Genomic DNA, 18,834 nt, shown 5'->3' with positions numbered 1-18,834 from the left:
ACAGGCTCAAGCATTTGTTTCACAAATAAAAGTACTTTAGAAACGTTTTCTTTTCAACAAATAACTTCTGTACTGTACTGTCAAATAATAATTTTAATCATCAATGTGAACACAAGGCTTCAAATCGCGGAGATAAGCCCCGCCCACCGCGACCCGAGAGTAATTGAATTAAACGGGAGAAATTTTAAAATAATAAAAAAAATATATAAAGTACAGTGGGACAAATACTATTTGAAGCCTTCTGTTCACATTGATGATAATAGTGACTCAGGCGTATTTCACAGCTCCTGAGCCGCTGCATCCTGACTCCGCTCTGCAGTGTTTTCTCCTTTTGAACCCCGCGGTGCAGCTGTGTTTGTTCGGGAGAGGAACATAGTGATAGACAGTTGTTGTCGATCTTTTTTCTATGGGTTTTAGAGATACTCCAAATTGCAAGATGATTTGCAGGTTCGTGTTGTAAATTTGGCAAGCTGATTTACGTACGTGTACATATAAAACTGCAACGTTATTGACGCACAGGTAGAGAAGAAGCGGAGTGACTCTTTAGCCAATCAGAATGCAGAACACAATGCACGATGCAAATCCGTGAAGTAACGAAACCGTGAAAAGTAAACCGTGTTATAGCGAGGGATCACTGTATTTGAATTGTTTTCCTAGACTACAAAGACTCGGTGTCCAAAGGAACAGACACTGAGGAGCAGCAGAAACATCTCTGTCAGAAACTTCTTAGCATTTTGCATGTGTGACCTAAATTGGCCAGTGGCTATAATATATAGTAATATAGAGTTCTAAGTGATCACTGGTGTTAGAGTTCGGCTATCAGATGTAAAGCTCTTCTGTTCAGAGGGGGGTTACAGAATCAGACATGTTTGTTGTCCACCTGTGTCCCAGCCTGTGGGTGCATGTGTGTACCTGTGGGTTTCCCAGGCGGCTTGTGCTGTGAGGATCCAGGTAAAGGCGGTGATGGAGGACATCCTTGCCTGCTGGAGTACGACTTCTGTCCACCTGGTCCTGTTTGAGCTGCGCCAACGTCCTGATGGGGTCAGAAAAGTTCCTTTTACCCACATCTCTGCATACAGCGGCAGCCAACATGCCGCCCGTCACCTCTCCGTCCCTGCCTCTACCTCAGCCACCGGTAGCTGTTTCAGAGCTGCAGAGACATGCTAACACCACGCAGACCCGGTTCAGTTAACTGTCTGTGCAAATCCAAATACCACGTCCTGCTAACGCATCCTCCAAACACGCAGGCCGGCCGGAGAAAGACTTGCCAAAAATAACATGTAAAAGGGGCTTTACTGTAGCAGAATATGTTCAAAGCAGAGCCCTCCACATAAAGCCGTCACCTATCGCTGAGTCCGTACAAAAAGCTTGTCGTTCGTGGTCACCAGCTGCAGAGCAGACCTTCTCGGACCTTCACCTGCGTCTTGCTGACCTTGGGAGTCCGTTTTGGAGAGTTCCCGCCTCGTTTGGATTCAGAGGAAACAGGAGCGTGAAGGAAAACCTCACCGGTACAGGCCGAGTTTCAACGTGAAGCATTCCCGTCATTTCGGACGTGCAGAGACACGGAGAGGCGTTGGGAGGATGGCCGCTGATTCCACGAGTGAGGCACATCTCAACAAGCAGAACTGTCTAATCACATCAGATCAGTGCTACTTCATGGAATGTCCTGTGTGCGCCCCGTGTGAATTATCAGACATCACACAGCCTTAATGCTGCCGCTAAGCCGGTCTCACAGGGCTTCCACATTTAAGGAGAGCTGTAAGCTCAGAACGATTAATTCCACCGAACGTGAGCCACGGAAAGTTTTAATGTGAGCTTATCCGAGAAGGTCGTGTGAAGGAACAAAAGCCGTTACTCCTGCTGAAATGAAAACGAACAAGATTTGAGGGAATTCCCGTTTGAAGCCAAATCTGATCACGAGGTGTAGAGGCTGGGAAACGGAGCAGGAGGATGCTGACAGGAAGTGAGCTCTTACTCCTTCTGAACGCTCAGGCTGGCCTTCGTCATTGAAGGGTTTGAGTGCGCGGGCATCTTCCCTGGGGGGCGGTGGGCGTCGGCGCTGGCGGGTCGGACTGGCAGGTGGTTGAGCAGACCCAGACTGTCGCTGGCAGCCTGGTGCAGCCACGGACTGGTGGTGTTCTGAAAACACACACGAGCATCACATCAAAGAGGGAAGAAGGACAAACATCTGGAACATCTGAACACCAGACGAGAACGCTGTTCTTCTTCTGACACAATGTTAGTTGGAAAATGAAGGATTCAGACTTTTAGAGATCGTGTTGCTTGGCAACAGCAGACCTGGTGACTTCATCAGAAGTGGTTTGAGATGATTTAAGGGGATTACCAAAGCAACACGTAAAAAGGCTTTTTCTGAAAACCAGTGTTACGCTCAGCTGCTAGCTCCTTACACACAGCAGCCGGTAGAAACCCAAAGGGTCTTCGAACGTGGGGGGTGGAATCGGGAGAGTCCAACTCGGATCCTCGAGGGCCGCTGGTTTCTCGGGATCATCTGCCCTTCCTGCTCACCTGGATCCGCTTTGTTTTGTTAGAAAACACGCAGGATACCGGCGACGAGTTCTGCAGAGGACACCTTCGCTCTGAATCGGCGTTCTGACCTTTTTCAGGCCACAGACCGGTTTAACGTCAGACCATGTTTTCACAGACCCGTCTGTCCAATGTCTTTCGAGGGTAAAGTTGATCCTCATCCTCTAGATTTCCTGCAGGAACCATTAAAACGGGATCTAGAGTTTCTCTTAACCATAACTGTCACAGTAGAAGCTAAAGAATCAGACGCCAACTTCAGCCTCGTCTGACTTTCAGGGTAAATACAGAAAACGTCACTAAAACTGATACTTGGGAAATATAATCATCAGCATTTGAACAACTTTATTAGCAGCATCCTCGTAGATGGCCGGTTGTTGAATATTCTACTATTATGGTCTGTGGAAACGGCTGTCACAATAAAACCATATTTGGAGGAAAGATTCCTGGTTTTTGTCTGTTAAATGCACGTTTCTCTTGAAGTTATAGTCTTTTGAAGTGGCGGATTGATTTTTTGACACGTGATCGAGCAACACGACATGCAGCAGGAACGAGTCGGGCGTGGTGGAGAGAATCCAGCAGTTTTTCAAAATAAAACTTCCTTCAGGATCAGATTATAGGTGAAACAGAAAAATGTAGGTCAGGTTCTTTTTTTCTGCGGCCCGGTACCGTCTGCGGGACAGTTGGCGTGTTCTCTGGGGCCCGAGGGGTTTAAGGGGCCACTGCTCCGAAGAATCGGCACTGTGAACCCCCCACTAGTGAAGCCCCTCCCACAAACAACACTATGAAGTCCAACAGATCAATGATGTGTTTTCCAAAGAACAGACATTTTATCCCAGAACCAACCGGGACCGGACTTACCCTCCTGAGGGGGGAGTCAGAGCTCACGGGAGTTTCAGAATGGACCCACTTAGGAGTGGGAGGCAGGTTGAGCCCTGGGGGGTATGAAGCTGGTGTTCCGTTAGGATACTGCCACAGGATGGGGTAAAGGCTGAGCCCCGGCGTCCTGCCGTGACCCTGAAAAAGACGGGTAAAAATCTTACCAACTTCTAACAAAACGGTGGCTTTGAGGGATTCAGCCCCCCTCCTAACAACCCCGTGGTGGGGGTTTGCAGAGACACACCTGTAAGAACTGCTGCTGGTGTGTGGCTGCAGGGTGGGCGAGGGCCAGGTGCCCCAGGCTTCCCGGAGACTCCAGTCGGGCGTGGCTCCCCAGGAGCGACGTGGCCGGGGGGGGCATGGCCGGCAGCATTCCAGAGGCCAGGAGGTGGGGGTGAGGTAGGGCCGAAGAGTGAGGGGGCGCCAGCAGGTGCGACGTCGCATGCGTGTGCGAAGCGGGGGTCAGGCATGGCGAGTGGGGGGAGGAGGGGTGCAGGGGGTGCAGGTGGGGGTGCAGGTAGGCTGCCACGTGATTGGAGGAGCTCTCTGCGTCCGACTGAACCAGCGCTGGATCCCTGTAAACTGTGAAGGTCTCGTTCTTGTCGATGATCAGGGGGCTCTTGGTGCTGCTGCCTGTGGCGCCCGCCTCCGACCTCATCGCCACGGGCTTGAAACCGGACCGCTGAGGTTCTGCCGGCTCCTCCTTAGTGGGTAAGCGTGCCGGTGGGGGGGAGGCCTCGGAGTACCTGGTTATTTTATGCTTGGAGATGTCGGGGGACGTGTTGGGTCTGGGTTTGGAGACGTCCAGCGGGCCGGGGCTGGGCTTGACCTTAAGGTCAGCCAGGTCAGGGTGGTGCTGGTTCTGGGGGGTGCTGGGGGATTTCTGCTTCAAGGACTCAAAGTGGGAGGAGCTGGGGTTGGGACCGGGGCTGGTTTTGGATCTGACAAAGTCTGTGGGGGCACTTGTGTTTGTTTTGTGTGGGGGCAGCTTTTTTGCCTCGTTGGAAAAAGGCGGGGCCGTGCTGGGGGGGGTGGACGTGTACTGCCGCTGCTCGTGCTGCTGCTGAGGATGAGGAGGGACGCTCTTCTCCGTCAGAGGCAGGCTGTCGCTCATGGAGGAGACCGACCTGAAAGACAGAGTCACAAACGTTTGATTCCTCCATGAGACGGTCAGACGTGACGGTCAGAAACACTGCAGGGGGGGGGGAATCCTGACCCCTCCTGCTGGGAATAAACCAACAGTTCACACCCGTCAGCTCCAGGTGTGCTTCACCCTGTCTGCATGCGTCAATGTTGGACTCAAGTCACAACTGTGGACGTCTGTGCAGGTCGTGGACGGCCCGGTGCAGCTGTGCGGGTTTGGCGGGCTGAGATCAGAACATCCCAACATTTTGGACCCTCTAGCTTTTCAGCAGACTTCAGGGAATTTTCTGGATGTTTCTTTCTTGAAAAACCTGCGTTCTTTCAGACATGCATGGGTAGAATTGAAGCCGTGCAGAAGCCGCTTCAAGCTCCAGGATTTCTGTTATCTTCTCTGAAGATCTGCACGGCATCACGGGGGTTTGTTGTGTCATTTCCTTTGTTTACAAAGCAAAGTGAAGTCAGCTGTCCGTGTGGACAAATCGCTGTAAGTGAAGAGGAAACGGAAATCCACTCTGACAAAGCGGTTGTCGTGTAAATGAAACACAGAGCGTAGAGAAAAAGAAAAGCATTCAAGCAGACAGATACGCTCCCCCCCCCCCCCCCCCCCCCAGATGCTTTGGGTCCCATCTCTGCAGTGACGTGTGGTCAGGTGAGGCAAGTGAGGCTCAGCCTCACCTGTGATTGTGACAAAAAAGAAAAACGTCCATTGAGTAAATATTTTTTCCATGGATCCGTGTTAAAGATGCATTTTCAGTTGACTCGACAGATTTTCCACAGATTGAGGTGAAATCGCTGAATTTCAGTGATTCAGATGGTGAGGCTTCACAGCTTCGCCTCATGTCTGACTGCAAGGCGCAGTTTTAACCGAGACGTACCGTCAGAGCGCAGAACAGGCTGCTGGTGAGGCGAGCCTCGCCAGCAGGGGGCAGACGTGAGCTGCTTTGCAGCTGTACTGGTGCCGTAGAAACAGAACTAAGGACGTGGAGAAGGATCAAGACATGGACTAAAAATGTAAAGCCAAGCATGTAAGTTTTTGAAAACTACATTTTAGGCCTAAAAGAATTGTTGTTATGATCATTTTCACAGAGATATTTGATAACCGATTAAAGCACCAGAATCTGAAGCTGGAAAAATACCAGAGATCGTTACTGAGGGTCCAAATGTGTGCTGAACACATCTGTATACTTTCATTTGTTTACAGTATATAAGCATTATTTATACACAGGAGGAGTGTTCTATTCATGTCTATGACAGAAATATTCTCTGTAGGACAAATATGTTCTTGTGTATATCTTATCAGCCACATGTGTCAAACTCAAGGCCCGGGGGCCAAATGTGGCCCCCATGTCACTTTATGTGGCCAACAAGAGCAAAAAGTTTTTAATTTTCTTAAAATATTTTTTTTTTAGTTGATTACATATTATTTATGTGTAGCTGTAATTATTCAATGTGTGCAGGTCTTCTGTGTGTTTGCAGACAAATTGTTGTCAGTTGGATGTGAGGCTGTGTGCAGCCTTTTTATGTAAAATAACATACATGTTCTTTCTAGCTCAGTTTGATGTTATCACTCTTTATTCACTTGGACAGTTTGAACCTTCATTAATGCAGTCATGTGTGTTTTAACAAGCGGAATCAAATGTAAAAGGATTTACGCTAAAGTAACAAGCAAACACATGTTTTCTATGCAACTGTAATTGTCATTTAAAAAGTTATAGTAAATAAATAATGAGTTTGGAGTAGTTACATTTATTTGTGATTACATTTAGTTACATGTATAAGTTATATTTGGCCCTTTGAGGACAGACACTATGCTGATGTGGCCCCCAGTGAAAATGGGTTTGACCCCCCTGATCTTTTCTGTTTGCTGCTGAATACTGAGATATTCAGTTCTTGTGAATCTGACTCCAGAGGATTCAGGGTCTCACCTGCCATCAACCTCCCCGCACGTCACTCCATCTCTGTAACCTTTAGTATGACCCCACCGCGGGTTTGAACCCCCTGGGGGTGGACACTGTATGACTGCACATAAGCTGCAGGTCAAAGCGCCTCCGTGGAAAAAGCTACTGCCTCTGCTCTCACCTGATGACCTCCGACGAACCGAACTCTATTTTGTTGCTCTTGGCTGAAGGGACGCCGCCTCCCATGAAGCCGTGCTGCTTGGCGTGCGACTCCACGTCCGTCCTGCGACACCCCTCTGATGGGGAGGAGGCTGGAGGGACGGGAGGCGAGGACACCGGAGACGGGTTGAGAGGCAAGTAGGGTGAGAGGGCCGTGGACTCGGCCTTCTGGGACGCCAGCAGCGCCGACACCGCCTCCGAGCTCTCTCTGTGCACCGTGGCCTGGGCGTCGTCCGTGATGTCGATGACGGCGGCGCCCGGAGCTGGAACAAACGCCGACAAAAACATTAGAACGGAGAAGCGCTGGATCGGCGCCGGATGTCCTTCAGCAGAGTACCTTTCACAGCGTTCTTGATGCTCTCCAAGGGTCCGCCCTGGCTCATGTCCACCATCAGCTGCGACGGCTGAAGAGGAGACTGAGTGATCTGTGTGACTGCCACCAGCTCTTCCTCCTCCTTTGTCATCATTTTTACTGATTCCTTTAGCACACTCTTCTTCAGCTTCTCTGCAGCCTCCATGTCTGCCCACGGGGATAAGTGACCAACGAGAGAGGAGGAGTCATTCATTTTAGGTCCCTTCATCCCTGGCTTCTCCTCCTCCTCCTCCACTTGGGAAATGGTACTTTGTACCTCATCGCTGCTGCGCATCTTTAGTTCATTCTCAGAGTTGACCTCTGAGGAGGAGGAGGAAGAATAGGACGAAGATGACAGGGATGAGGAGGAGGAAGAGCAGCAGGATGAGTCCGTGGTCCTCTTGTTGTGGAGGTTTTCTGAGTCGCTGCAGTCCGACAGGTCGGACGTCACTTCTGTCTTCAGCCTCTTTAATCCTGCCTTCTTCTCATCTTCCTCGCCTTTCCTGCGTTTGTTCATCGTCTGCTTCACTTTGGCCTTGGACTCTGAACAAACACCAGAGAAAAAGTGGGTTGGTTTGGATTTCTTCCCTTTATTAAACCCTTTTTACCAGTTCCCACGGCAACTTTCAGAGGGATTTTCACAATAAAATGCTCTGGTTGTGGCGCTCACCTCGGCCCGCCGCCTCCTTGTCCTCCTCTGGGACGCTGCTGTCCGAGCCTTTCCTCCTGGAGGAGCGGGAGGCGCGCGGCTCTCGCTGCTCACGCCCGCTCCCACCGGGCGAGTGATGCAACGGGTTGAGCGCCAGCTGGACTTGCTGAGACTGACTTTGCTGCTGGGGGGAGCTTTTAGGGTTGGGTCCCGATGATGTCATCACTGGGCGGGGGCTGTTCGCTTGAGCTCGTGTGTAATGACTCTGCTGGAAGAAAAGAAATGACATTGAAACGGAACAGACAGATACAAAGTGTTACTGTTTTGGTGAAGGTTTGTGGAGACAGAAACGCAGACGTTCACCGCTGTTCGGGTCTCTTCATGTGGACGGTTTAGGATAGAGACTCATGAGAAGCTAACGGCAGGCTTGCTAGCCGGCCTGCAGCTGTTAACATGCCGACGGGGAGCAGATCTGTGCACACATGCAGAGGAGCTCCTCACACACCAGCACTGAAACCAGGGAGGAACCAGCGTTCTGATCAGTGAAGCTTTTAGCTGCCCGTGAGCGTACGACCACATCAATGCCTTCCACCTCCAATCAAAACACGATTATTGATACTGTGGAAAGCAGCGGCTGATAAAATCCAGTGACATCCACACAGTCTGAAGGACTAACAGCAAACACGCGATTCTGCCACTGAAGTCGGGTCTGATGGGAATGACTTTCGAATCTGACTTTTTCATGGATTAACGTCCATAATAAATACAGTTTTCACACGTTTTCCTCCATGACAAAAGACCAAAAGCCTCCTGAATCAGAGACGGCTGGTCTCTACGTCACTCGTGGTTGTGGTAACATCTGAGCTGCAGCATCCTGCTGACAAGACATTTGCAGCCCTCGTGTGTGTGTGTGAGGCTGCAACACAACAGACAAGAAAAAACCTTTGGATTTTACCAGTTTATGCGTATTTCACGTAGCTTATAAGCAATTATTACGTAAATCTTATGCAATTGTGTGTGATTTTTGTGAGATACAGACACAAATGTGTCTTTCCACGACCGTTACAGACTTTTCACGCATGAAACACCGATGTGTAACTTTTAGATCACAGATCACATTACAATTATGTCATTGATACAGGAATCACTGATGAATTAATAATCACACGGTTCATGTTCTACGTTGGTTTACGTGTTCTTAGCGTGGTTTATTCGTACTTCTTCATATTAAAAATCCTTAAAAAACGTGTCGAGCAGAATTTTAGAAAGAAACCCCCCCCTCAATTTTTTTGCAAAAAAGCCCAAACAATAAATAAATCAGCATCTGTTGAGCTCTGTCACCTGATCTTAGTTTAATTTATGATTTACAAATGGCTTCTTGCATCCAGAGGAAGCCCCTTCAGAATAAAAGTCACTTTTGGTGGTAATCCTGGCTGAAAATAGTATGTGACGTTGAATCTAAAAAGGATCTTTAGAGCATTCCTTCAGGGGGATTCACTGGAAACATGGCATCAGTCTTAAACGTCTGTAAATTGCTCGTCAGCATTCACACAGGCATTTCTGAAGGAACATCATCCTTTCAGCTGGATGCAAACTTGACCGCATCGTGTGTTTGGAGTACAGACAGCAGAGACAGCTGGGGGGTCTGGAGGAGAAGGAGGGATTTGAGGGATACCTGAGAGTTGCCAGTGGTTCCGCAGGGTCGGCCTCCAGCCATCTTTGGAGGCAAAAAGAAAAGAGAAAAAGAGGAATTAACAGACATAAAATGTGAGAACAGAAGAAATGTGTTCCCAGCTGCAGGAGAACTGACAGTTTTCAGTGTCAGCTCCTTTTGGGGAAAATGTTACCAGTAAAGTAATGGCAGAACATGAAGCCAAACAACAACAGCTGACTGAAGCCAACAGAGCAGCCACACAGCAGAAGCAGCTTCTGGATCAACCGTTGTTAGGTGACATTTGCCTTTTTTCCAGTTTCAAGCTGCATCTAAAGGCCGTGTCAATCTGTCGCTACGTACATTTTGTGCATTTTCCACATACAAAGTTTCGTTCTTTGGTGATCCACGCGTGATAAACGGCATCCATAAGCCTTTCTCTCGTTCGTCGTGTGCGACGGGTCTTTACGTGAATTCAGCTTTGAGCAGTTTGAGTATTTTACATAATTTCTACGTACATCTTACACAACTGTTCAATGTAAGCCCATTACAATGAGGTTGGGGGCTTGTTGGGACAAAATGACGAGAGTCAAGAGTCCTGGAAGAGAATCAATTCTCTGAATTTCTCTTGTTCCTAAACACCAACTACATGCATATTGTGTGGCACCATATCTGGGAAACATACATTAGATTTAGGTAAGGTGGAAACAATTGAAAGCAACCCTACATAATGACTGAGAATAAAATCCCAGAAAGTGTAAGTTTTATTCTTCTCTTTTAACGTGTTTCTACTCACATGGGCCGTGTTGCTGTTCTGGCTGGACCGCGACCTTCGCCTAGAGGTGATGCCAATGTTCTCTCCTTTCAGCAAAGAGTGGACCACGTCATCCAGGAAGGTCATCTGGACCATCGAAGGATCCACGTTCTGGGGCTCTAGCACCTGAACACACGTTACTCTCACCTTTATATCATAACCCTCAGCAGGATTTGAACCCACTGCAATTATTCAAGCTCACCCAGACGCAGTACAACGAGCATTTCTGCTTCATAATATGGAGGAAATATTCTGAAACCATTCAGTGGTTTCTCTGCCGTCAAGAAATCCCAACTGTGGAGTTTAAATCGGTTCATGGATCAAGTCTTTTAATCGTTACACCCCAACTCTGACTAACCGTTATGTCTCAAGGTAAAAAGAATGTTGATTGAAACCTAGCCTTCTGCTTTTATTTTGAAGGCTGTTTTGCTGTTGGCAGCAGAAGCGTGTTTGGCGTGTTTAGCGTGTGCTCAAACCGCTGGTCACAGTCCAGGGATGTGAAAGTGCTCAGTTCTTTAAAACACATGACTGTTGAGAACGTGACTGGAGAACAGCAGCAGAGCCGTAAAATCATGCTCCGTCTTTCAGATAACACGAAAAACAAACCAACAAATAACTAAGAACCAAATAAACTATTAAAAAGTATGCATTATTTGAAAGATCTGTTTTTTTACTTTTAAATTTCCTGTTTTATTGATTGCATTTAACTTACCACATACCAGATATTTAAGAAGATTTTAAGTTGTTCCGTTTTCTGACACCAGATACCTTAAAAAGCTCCACCTATTTTTATTGAGTCTCATATGTTTATGTTTGATTTTTTTTTATAAAATAAACACCAACATATTACAGGAAAAATCCGTCCTAGACAAAATCAAAAATCCACATTTAATTTGTTTTTGAAATGTGAACAGAGTGACAGAGTCCCATCACATGTTGTGTATACCGGCAAAAGTATAGTTACAAATTCTGCAAGAGTCTGTGTTGCCGAGCAAAAACCCCAAAACATCACAGCTCTAGAGAAGATCTGCATGGAGGAATGGACCAAAATAGCAGCTACAGTGTGAGCAAACCAGGGTAACATTCCGTAAAATTACTGTAATAAGTACTGAAGTAAACATTTGTTATTGACCAAATATGTCTTTTCTGCTCCACTTTAAAATATTATTATTTTTTTTTTAATCAAACAGTGTAATTTTCTGGATTCTTTATTCTGTTTCACAGCTAAAATGTTTCTATCATTAAGACCAAACTCATCTTTCTATGTGGGAGAATTTACAGAATCTGTGACAGAAATACAAACTTTCTGTTTGCTACTTTGTCACTACTGGATTTAAACACTGCAGGGTAAAAATGACATTTTCTAGTCATACATTAAGTCTACTATGATGGGCTGTCACTGTTTCTCTATGTACTACAGCTGTTAACCGAATATAAACAGGACTATTGGCTCGTGGTTTACCAGAATAACATGTATATTGGGCACAAATACATAGTTGGAGCACCTGTCCTCCCCAGGACAGCAACTAAACATTGTAGTTCAGCATAAGAAAACAGGTGATTTTAACTTAATAATATTAATACTAATACAAACAACAGCAACAATAAAATAGAAACACCTGGAGCATAAATTCATAAATCTAACCAGCTAAATATAAATCAGCGCTAACCAGGTAACCTTAATTTCTAAAATTAAACAATGTGTTGTTGTTTTTGTGGCTCTGAAGCCTCAGGTTGCAGAACCCTGATCTGTTGCATGGACAGAACGATGGCTGTAAAAATAACCCTCTATGAACGGGTTTCTTCATGGGTCACCCCCCCATCGACCCAGCTCAGACCCAAAGAGCCCTGAGAGTTTCCTGATCAGAGTTTATTCAGTGAACACCAGTGCAAGCATCCGTAATGGAAGGGCCATCGAAGGAAATCTAAACCGCCGGTTACCATGGCAACAAGTCGATACAGAATGTCTCCATTTTATTGCAGCCCAAATATGAATGAGGTCAATGTGAACCCTGACATTTTTTTATTTTAAGGACCTAAGCAGTACAAAATTATTCTTTTTCAATTTGTAAAACATCTTTCTAGTGCATGCAAAGATAAACGCGCCACGAGTTTGTGACAGTAAAGCTCATACATGCATTCAACACTCGGTGTGTGTGACACAGACGGCGGGTGCGGGTACCTGGTCGTTCATGACAACCATGTTTCGGCTGAAAAGGTCGTGGTGAGTGATGATGCCCGTGAACCACTGGGTGGCCGAATCCTGTCTGTACACTCGCACTCGGTAGCCATTCAGTGAGTAGGGTCCTGGAGGGGGGAGGACACAGGTAGAGTTCATGAAATGCACCACTTTCCTTCCTCCACAGCAGTTCCAACAATCACATGGCAGAGCAGAGCGCTGTGCAGCCATCTGCAGACAAAGAGCCTCCCGAAAGAAGACAACGATGCATAAATGCTTACCTTGCATAAATATTTCCTGCACCTTCTGGTCTTTCAGCCAGCTCTTCACTTCTTCATGGAGCTGTGGATTGTCTCTGAACAGAGGGTTCTGACTGTCCACCTCGTCCTGAGGAACACAGATAGAACATCGGGTCACAACACAACTAATGCTCCAACAAAGAAAAATGATCTCAACTGTTGCAACAGTCATCCAGAGGAAACCTCAAATGGATTCAGCACAGAGCAAATGAAATGTTTTGGGTCCTGTTGTCTCTGAGAGGAAACAAACACCCCAATCCAAAACAGTCCTGATGTTTTAAAGCAAGAAAATGAATGAAAGGCAGAACGCTGACCCTCCTGAAGTGTGTGATGGTAAACCACAGCAGAGGGAAACACACCAACTCCAAAGCAACAACATTTGGGAGACTTATGACCTTACGAACTCTCCGGCTGAAGAAAAGGAAGAATTGCAAAAGTCTTTTGGGGGTAAAGAGTGTTTCCTTGTAGTTCTCCCCTTATTAAGGCTTTACAGTCACAGTTCAATTCCCCCATCCACACCCCCAGGCTGTTACGGTTAATTGATGAATCCATTCATCCAACCAGATCCATCTGTCTGTTAGTCGAATCGACCTATAGAATTACAAATGGTTTTAAAATGACATGACTCAATTATATCTTTACTGGAAACTGGCATTGTCGGTTTACTTTACTATAACACAAGAATGACCATCACAGCGGACAACACACACGTGATGATCAGTCCATCATTCCAGTCTAATGGGGGGAAACACTTTGAATGTAGCAAAGTCATGTGACCATCCAGTGTACTAGGATGTTCCAAGAATGTTCCCTTTGAACCCAGATACTCATCTCTGAGTCACATTGGTTGAATTTTTGGCTAAAGATGTCCCGGATCGATTTTAGGTCAGTATATCGGATCGTCAACCACAGATTGGGATATGAACCAAATTTATGTTAAATCAAATCATTACACCCCAAACACAAATTCACACACTGATGGCGGCGCCAACCTTCAACCCCCAGGAGCAATGTGGGGTTCAGTATCTCACCAAAACGCTTTGTCACATGGGCAGGCCGGGCGGGAATCTAACCTTTAGATGACTTCTATCATCACGAGGACCGACAGGTCCTAACTGAAGTTAGGTTCTCATTACCTACTATTCCAAAGTTTTCATCAAAGCGTCACTTCCAAAGCGGAGTTTCAAACCGCTGAATGTAGTCAGTTGCTTCAGTTGTCAGTGTCTGAAAGCACATCGTTTTCTGCAGAACAGTAAGAACTTTGGCTTCAATGTATACGTAACAATGCATTGAATCTCATTAGTTTCTGCCAGATTAACCAGGAGAGCTTGGACAGACGTTTGCAGAGTCAGCAAACTGTCTTCCGACAGGCAGATTAGCTATTGTGGTGCCTTCACCGATGCTGGTCGTTATCATCAATAAGGCTTCTGTTTTTAACAGATATCCCCACAGATCAAACCCGTCTTATCCAGCAGACGGCTAACCCAGAGTATGACCTTGTTCTGGTTCTGGTTCAGACAAGAGAACCAACAGGTCCAGAGTATTTGGGAATAGCCTATAACGATGTAAACACAGTCTCCTGCCGCTGCAGCAGCCCTCACCACGACCTGCTCAGATGCACATTTAGCCTTACCAAGACGACACGGTCACCATGACGACCACGCGTGATGCCATCAGAGCCGCAGTCATTAATGAGCCCAAACCTCTCATCGGTGTTTGATGAGTCAATTGGCATCGATGCTTATCACAACTGGAACATCTCTAGCCTGGTGAACACTTTATTTCCATTACTTCTGCGACTCTGCCACTTACATAAGGTTTCCATGGCAACAGTGACAGAGCTCAAACTGCAATCTTGAGTCAACCTGTAGCAGAAAAATCTGCAACGAGGATTATCATCCTTCAGAGTTTACTTTCAAATCAAAGTGTCCATTCTTGTTATCAGAGTGTCCTGGTCAGCGTTCACTAAACCCGACCAACAAAAAAGTATTTCTGTTAAAAAGGGAATTGATAAAAAGGTTTATTCTTTCAAACAACTCTGAAACACAAGATTACTACAGACACTGCAGCCCCTCCCCAAAAATGACCAAATACGTCACAATCAAATGCTTAACATACACTTTTAAAGTAATCTAATTACAACCACCAACAATGGTAAATGCAAACAGTGGAGATTAAGCAGAAAAGAACAAACAAATCAAAGTTCTGTAATAGAAAAACAAGGTTGCTTTTTTTTTCCAAACAGAAACCATCACACCAGTTAAAAGGCATTTAAAGAGGTACAAAAAGTTTAGATTAATCAGCGTCTGATCATTTTGAGAAGAATGGAAGCTGCTTTATGGAAGAAACCAGAATAGAATGTCTAATAATTAGAGGTTTCTATGCATCTACACCTTCGATGTCTAAAGGGGGGGGGGCATTACCCCTGTGAAAATGTTTGTTATGCAACACATTTCAACTATTCTGCTCTTGCTACAATAAGTCCACTAAAAGTGAATAGAAACTGTCCAACAATGATGAGAAGAAGACGACACTGACTCAGAGACACAACGCCGCCTTGTGTTTGTTGGTTCATGTAGGTATGTGTGCGCGTGTTAACAACGACATGGAAACAGGAAAACGAATCTCTATTGGAGATGCCAAACAATACAAAGAAAGAAAGGAAAACAAAAAGTAAAGAGCAAGGCGGTTTGTTGCTCGGTGGGTTTGACAGACAGAGACCTGCTTCACACAGACGCCGAATGTTTGACAGTTTGCTGAGACTCTGCTCCAAAGCTTCCTGACGGATTTAGACATCTATTTATAAATTAATACGATTTATAATCCTGAAAGTCTCTCTTTCTGATCATCTATTGATCTGTTTTCAAAGCATTCCCAGAGGTCCTGAAATCATATTTATGCCATCTAGACAAAATCCAAAAACCCGTGTCGTTTTCTAGGACATAGTTTCGGCAGAGCGGCAGACGTTCATGTGAAATTCACCTCAGAGCAGTGGGCGGGACTGTTGGTGCAAAGTAAGCCTGTCCCCTTTTCCCATCATTAATCTGCTTGCATCTCCTGCTCACAACCCCACACTACCAATAGTAATATGGTAGCCATCCAGCCGTACGGTTCTGATCCAGATCCCAGCTCAGACCAGGAAAACAGAGACGTTCCTGGATCCATTTGTCTGCAGGTGGATGATCAGAATGGAGCAGAGCAGGAACACTGATTTTTTCAAACGTTTTTTTTTGTCTGCTCCTGATTCAGGACAATTTGTATAAAGAAATACTCAGAAAGGCAGTTTAACCATCATTTTCTTTATACATGTCCTCCATGATCAGAAAAATGCTAAAAGAACAAGTTAAAAACAACCAAAAATACAATCTTAGCTGTTTAAGGCCAAAAAGTGCCTGGTTGGTAAAAATACATTAGTGCAAAGACAGAGCTCATGGAACAGTGGAGCACTTCTATGAGGGAAGGTCAGAATTCCTGTCCGTCTGAATGAAGCCTGAAGGCTTTCTCTGCTGCGATTACATAACGCCTCCACACAATGGCTGTGTGTCCAGGAGCTCCCTAAAGGGAAGCAGCCTGGAAAAGCCCCAGGGAGGCGGGACACCATGCACACACTTTTTTTTGGATCATGCAGAATTGGTTCTGGATCCCGTCAGATCGGATGAAGAAACGGACTCGGCTAACTTCAGGGTTCAGACGTGACAAAGGATTTGGCGGGCTTGGGTCAGACTGGAGTCTCCGCTACTACCGTCTACCAACAGGACTGCAGAACAGGGCTGGCCTTTCAAACAGTGACTTCATTGTCAAATTGATGCCAAACAGATTGTAGCCCATCCCCCTCCCTCCCTTCCTCCCTCCCCCCGTTCTTCCTGTCCAACTGGATAAACAGAGAGGGGAGTGGCCGCCAACCCACGGCGCAGCGTGTTTTTCATGCGCTCTGTGGCTCGGAGGTCTGCAGGAGCGGAGCGGCTGATTTAAGGCAGAAGGAATGCACGGGTGTGTGGAAGCGCCGCAGCCGGCGGTGCCAGGGAGACTCGGAGCCTCCGGCTGCTCCCGCCGCTGATGTGGGCGGCTGGAAGGACGGATCCGGCCCGAGTGATGCAGCAGCTGCAGCGCTCGCCATTTCCTGTTTTCAAACGCATGGATACTGACTAAATCTATAATAGTAAACACATTCAAATACTACTACTTAGCTACGCAAGAGACCTGCTCTAGACCTGCTCTAGACCTGTTCTAGACCTGCTCTAGACCTGCTCTAGACCTGTTCTAGACCTGCTCTAGACCTGTTCTAGACCTGCTCTAGACCTGCTCTAGACCTGTTCTCTTCTGGGCCGAGCTTCCGCTCTTTGGAGAATGGGATGTTTCGTCTTTGTAGACATGAACTCATCATCAGAATACAGCTCATCTAATGTTCATCTGATCTGATTAAACACACTAAACACAATCATCTGCTGAATTAGAAGACTGCAGAACCACAGATGAAGACTGTAGAACCACAGATGAAGACTGCAGAACCACAGATGAAGACTGCAGAACCACAGATGAAGACTGTAGAACCACAGATGAAGACTGCAGAATCATAGACGAAGACTGCAGAACCACAGATGAAGACTGCAGAACCACAGATGAAGACTGCAGAACCACAGATGAAGACTGCAGAACCACAGATGAAGACTGCAGAACCACAGATGAAGACTGCAGAACCACAGATGAAGACTGCAGAACCACAGATGAAGACTGCAGAACGAGAGATGAAGACTGCAGAATCATAGACGAAGACTGTAGAACCACAGATGAAGACTGCAGAACCACAGATGAAGACTGCAGAATCATAGACGAAGACTGCAGAACCACAGATGAAGACTGCAGAACCACAGATGAAGACTGCAGAACCACAGATGAAGACTGCAGAACCACAGATGAAGACTGCAGAACCACAGATGAAGACTGCAGAATCATAGACGAAGACTGTAGAACCACAGATGAAGACTGTAGAACCACAGATGAAGACTGCAGAACCACAGATGAAGACTGCAGAACCACAGATGAAGACTGCAGAATCATAGACGAAGACTGTAGAACCACAGATGAAGACTGTAGAACCACAGATGAAGACTGTAGAACCACAGATGAAGACTGCAGAATCATAGACGAAGACTGTAGAACCACAGATGAAGACTGCAGAACCACAGATGAAGACTGCAGAACCACAGATGAAGACTGCAGAACCACAGATGAAGACTGCAGAACCACAGATGTAGACTGCAGAACCACAGATGTAGACTGCAGAACCACAGATGGAGACTGTAGAACCACAGATGAAGTCTGCAGAACCACAGATGAAGACTGCAGAACCACAGATGAAGACTGCAGAACCACAGATGTAGACTGCAGAACCACAGATGTAGACTGCAGAACCACAGATGTAGACTGCAGAACCACAGATGAAGTCTGCAGAACCACAGATGAAGACTGCAGAACCACAGATGAAGTCTGTAGAACCACAGATGAAGACTGTAGAACCACAGATGAAGACTGCAGAACCACAGATGAAAACTGCAGAACCACAGATGAAGACTGTAGAACCACAGATGAAGTCTGCAGAACCACAGATGTAGACTGCAGAACCACAGATGTAGACTGCAGAACCACAGATGTAGACTGTAGAACCACAGATGAAGACTGTAGAACCACAGATGAAGACTGCAGAACCACAGATGTAGACTGCAGAACCACATATGTAGACTGCAGAACCACAGATGAAAACTGCAGAAACACAGATGTAGACTGCAGAACCACAGATGTAGACTGTAGAACCACAGATGTAGACTGTAGAACCACAGATGAAGATTGTAGAACCACAGATGTAGACTGCAGAACCACAGATGTAGACTGCAGAACCACAGATGTAGACTGTAGAACCACAGATGTAGACTGTAGAACCACAGATGAAGACTGTAGAACCACAGATGAAGACTGCAGAATCACAGACGAAGACTGCAGAACCACAGATGAAGACTGCAGAACCACAGATGAAGACTGCAGAACCACAGATGAAGACTGCAGAACCACAGATGAAGACTGCAGAACCACAGATGAAGACTGCAGAACCACAGATGAAGACTGCAGAACCACAGATGAAGACTGCAGAACGAGAGATGAAGACTGCAGAATCATAGACGAAGACTGTAGAACCACAGATGAAGACTGCAGAAC

The 18,834-nt window shown here is 46.4% G+C and overlaps 1 protein-coding gene across 5 annotated transcripts in view; it reads right to left on the bottom strand.

The window, feature by feature from the left end:
* Positions 1–18,834, bottom strand: part of jmjd1cb (jumonji domain containing 1Cb) — a 98,430-nt gene that overhangs the window by 10,262 nt on the left and 69,334 nt on the right. For 3 of the 5 annotated variants that reach the window (XM_023949613.2, XM_078937839.1, XM_078937838.1), the window contains 11 exons: positions 12,607–12,712; positions 12,329–12,453; positions 10,129–10,272; positions 9,357–9,398; positions 7,703–7,949; positions 7,018–7,575; positions 6,643–6,943; positions 3,665–4,547; positions 3,403–3,558; positions 1,976–2,139; positions 913–1,033 (listed from right to left, as the gene is read on the bottom strand). In XM_023949613.2, coding sequence (XP_023805381.1) covers positions 913–1,033; positions 1,976–2,139; positions 3,403–3,558; positions 3,665–4,547; positions 6,643–6,943; positions 7,018–7,575; positions 7,703–7,949; positions 9,357–9,398; positions 10,129–10,272; positions 12,329–12,453; positions 12,607–12,712 — 2,847 coding nt within the window. Of the gene's footprint in view, positions 1–912; positions 1,034–1,975; positions 2,140–3,402; positions 3,559–3,664; positions 4,548–6,642; positions 6,944–7,017; positions 7,576–7,702; positions 7,950–9,356; positions 9,399–10,128; positions 10,273–12,328; positions 12,454–12,606; positions 12,713–18,834 lie in introns of those variants that run through there. The other 2 variants (XM_023949614.2, XM_023949616.2) reach the window with 2 other exon arrangements.

Source organism: Oryzias latipes, chromosome 19 (assembly GCF_053564925.1).
Source record: "Oryzias latipes strain Hd-rR chromosome 19, Olatipes_Hd-rR_3.1".
Classification (NCBI taxonomy): domain Eukaryota; kingdom Metazoa; phylum Chordata; class Actinopteri; order Beloniformes; family Adrianichthyidae; genus Oryzias; species Oryzias latipes.
Note: the sequence above shows the minus strand (reverse complement) of the source record. Positions and strands in the feature narration are given on the sequence as shown.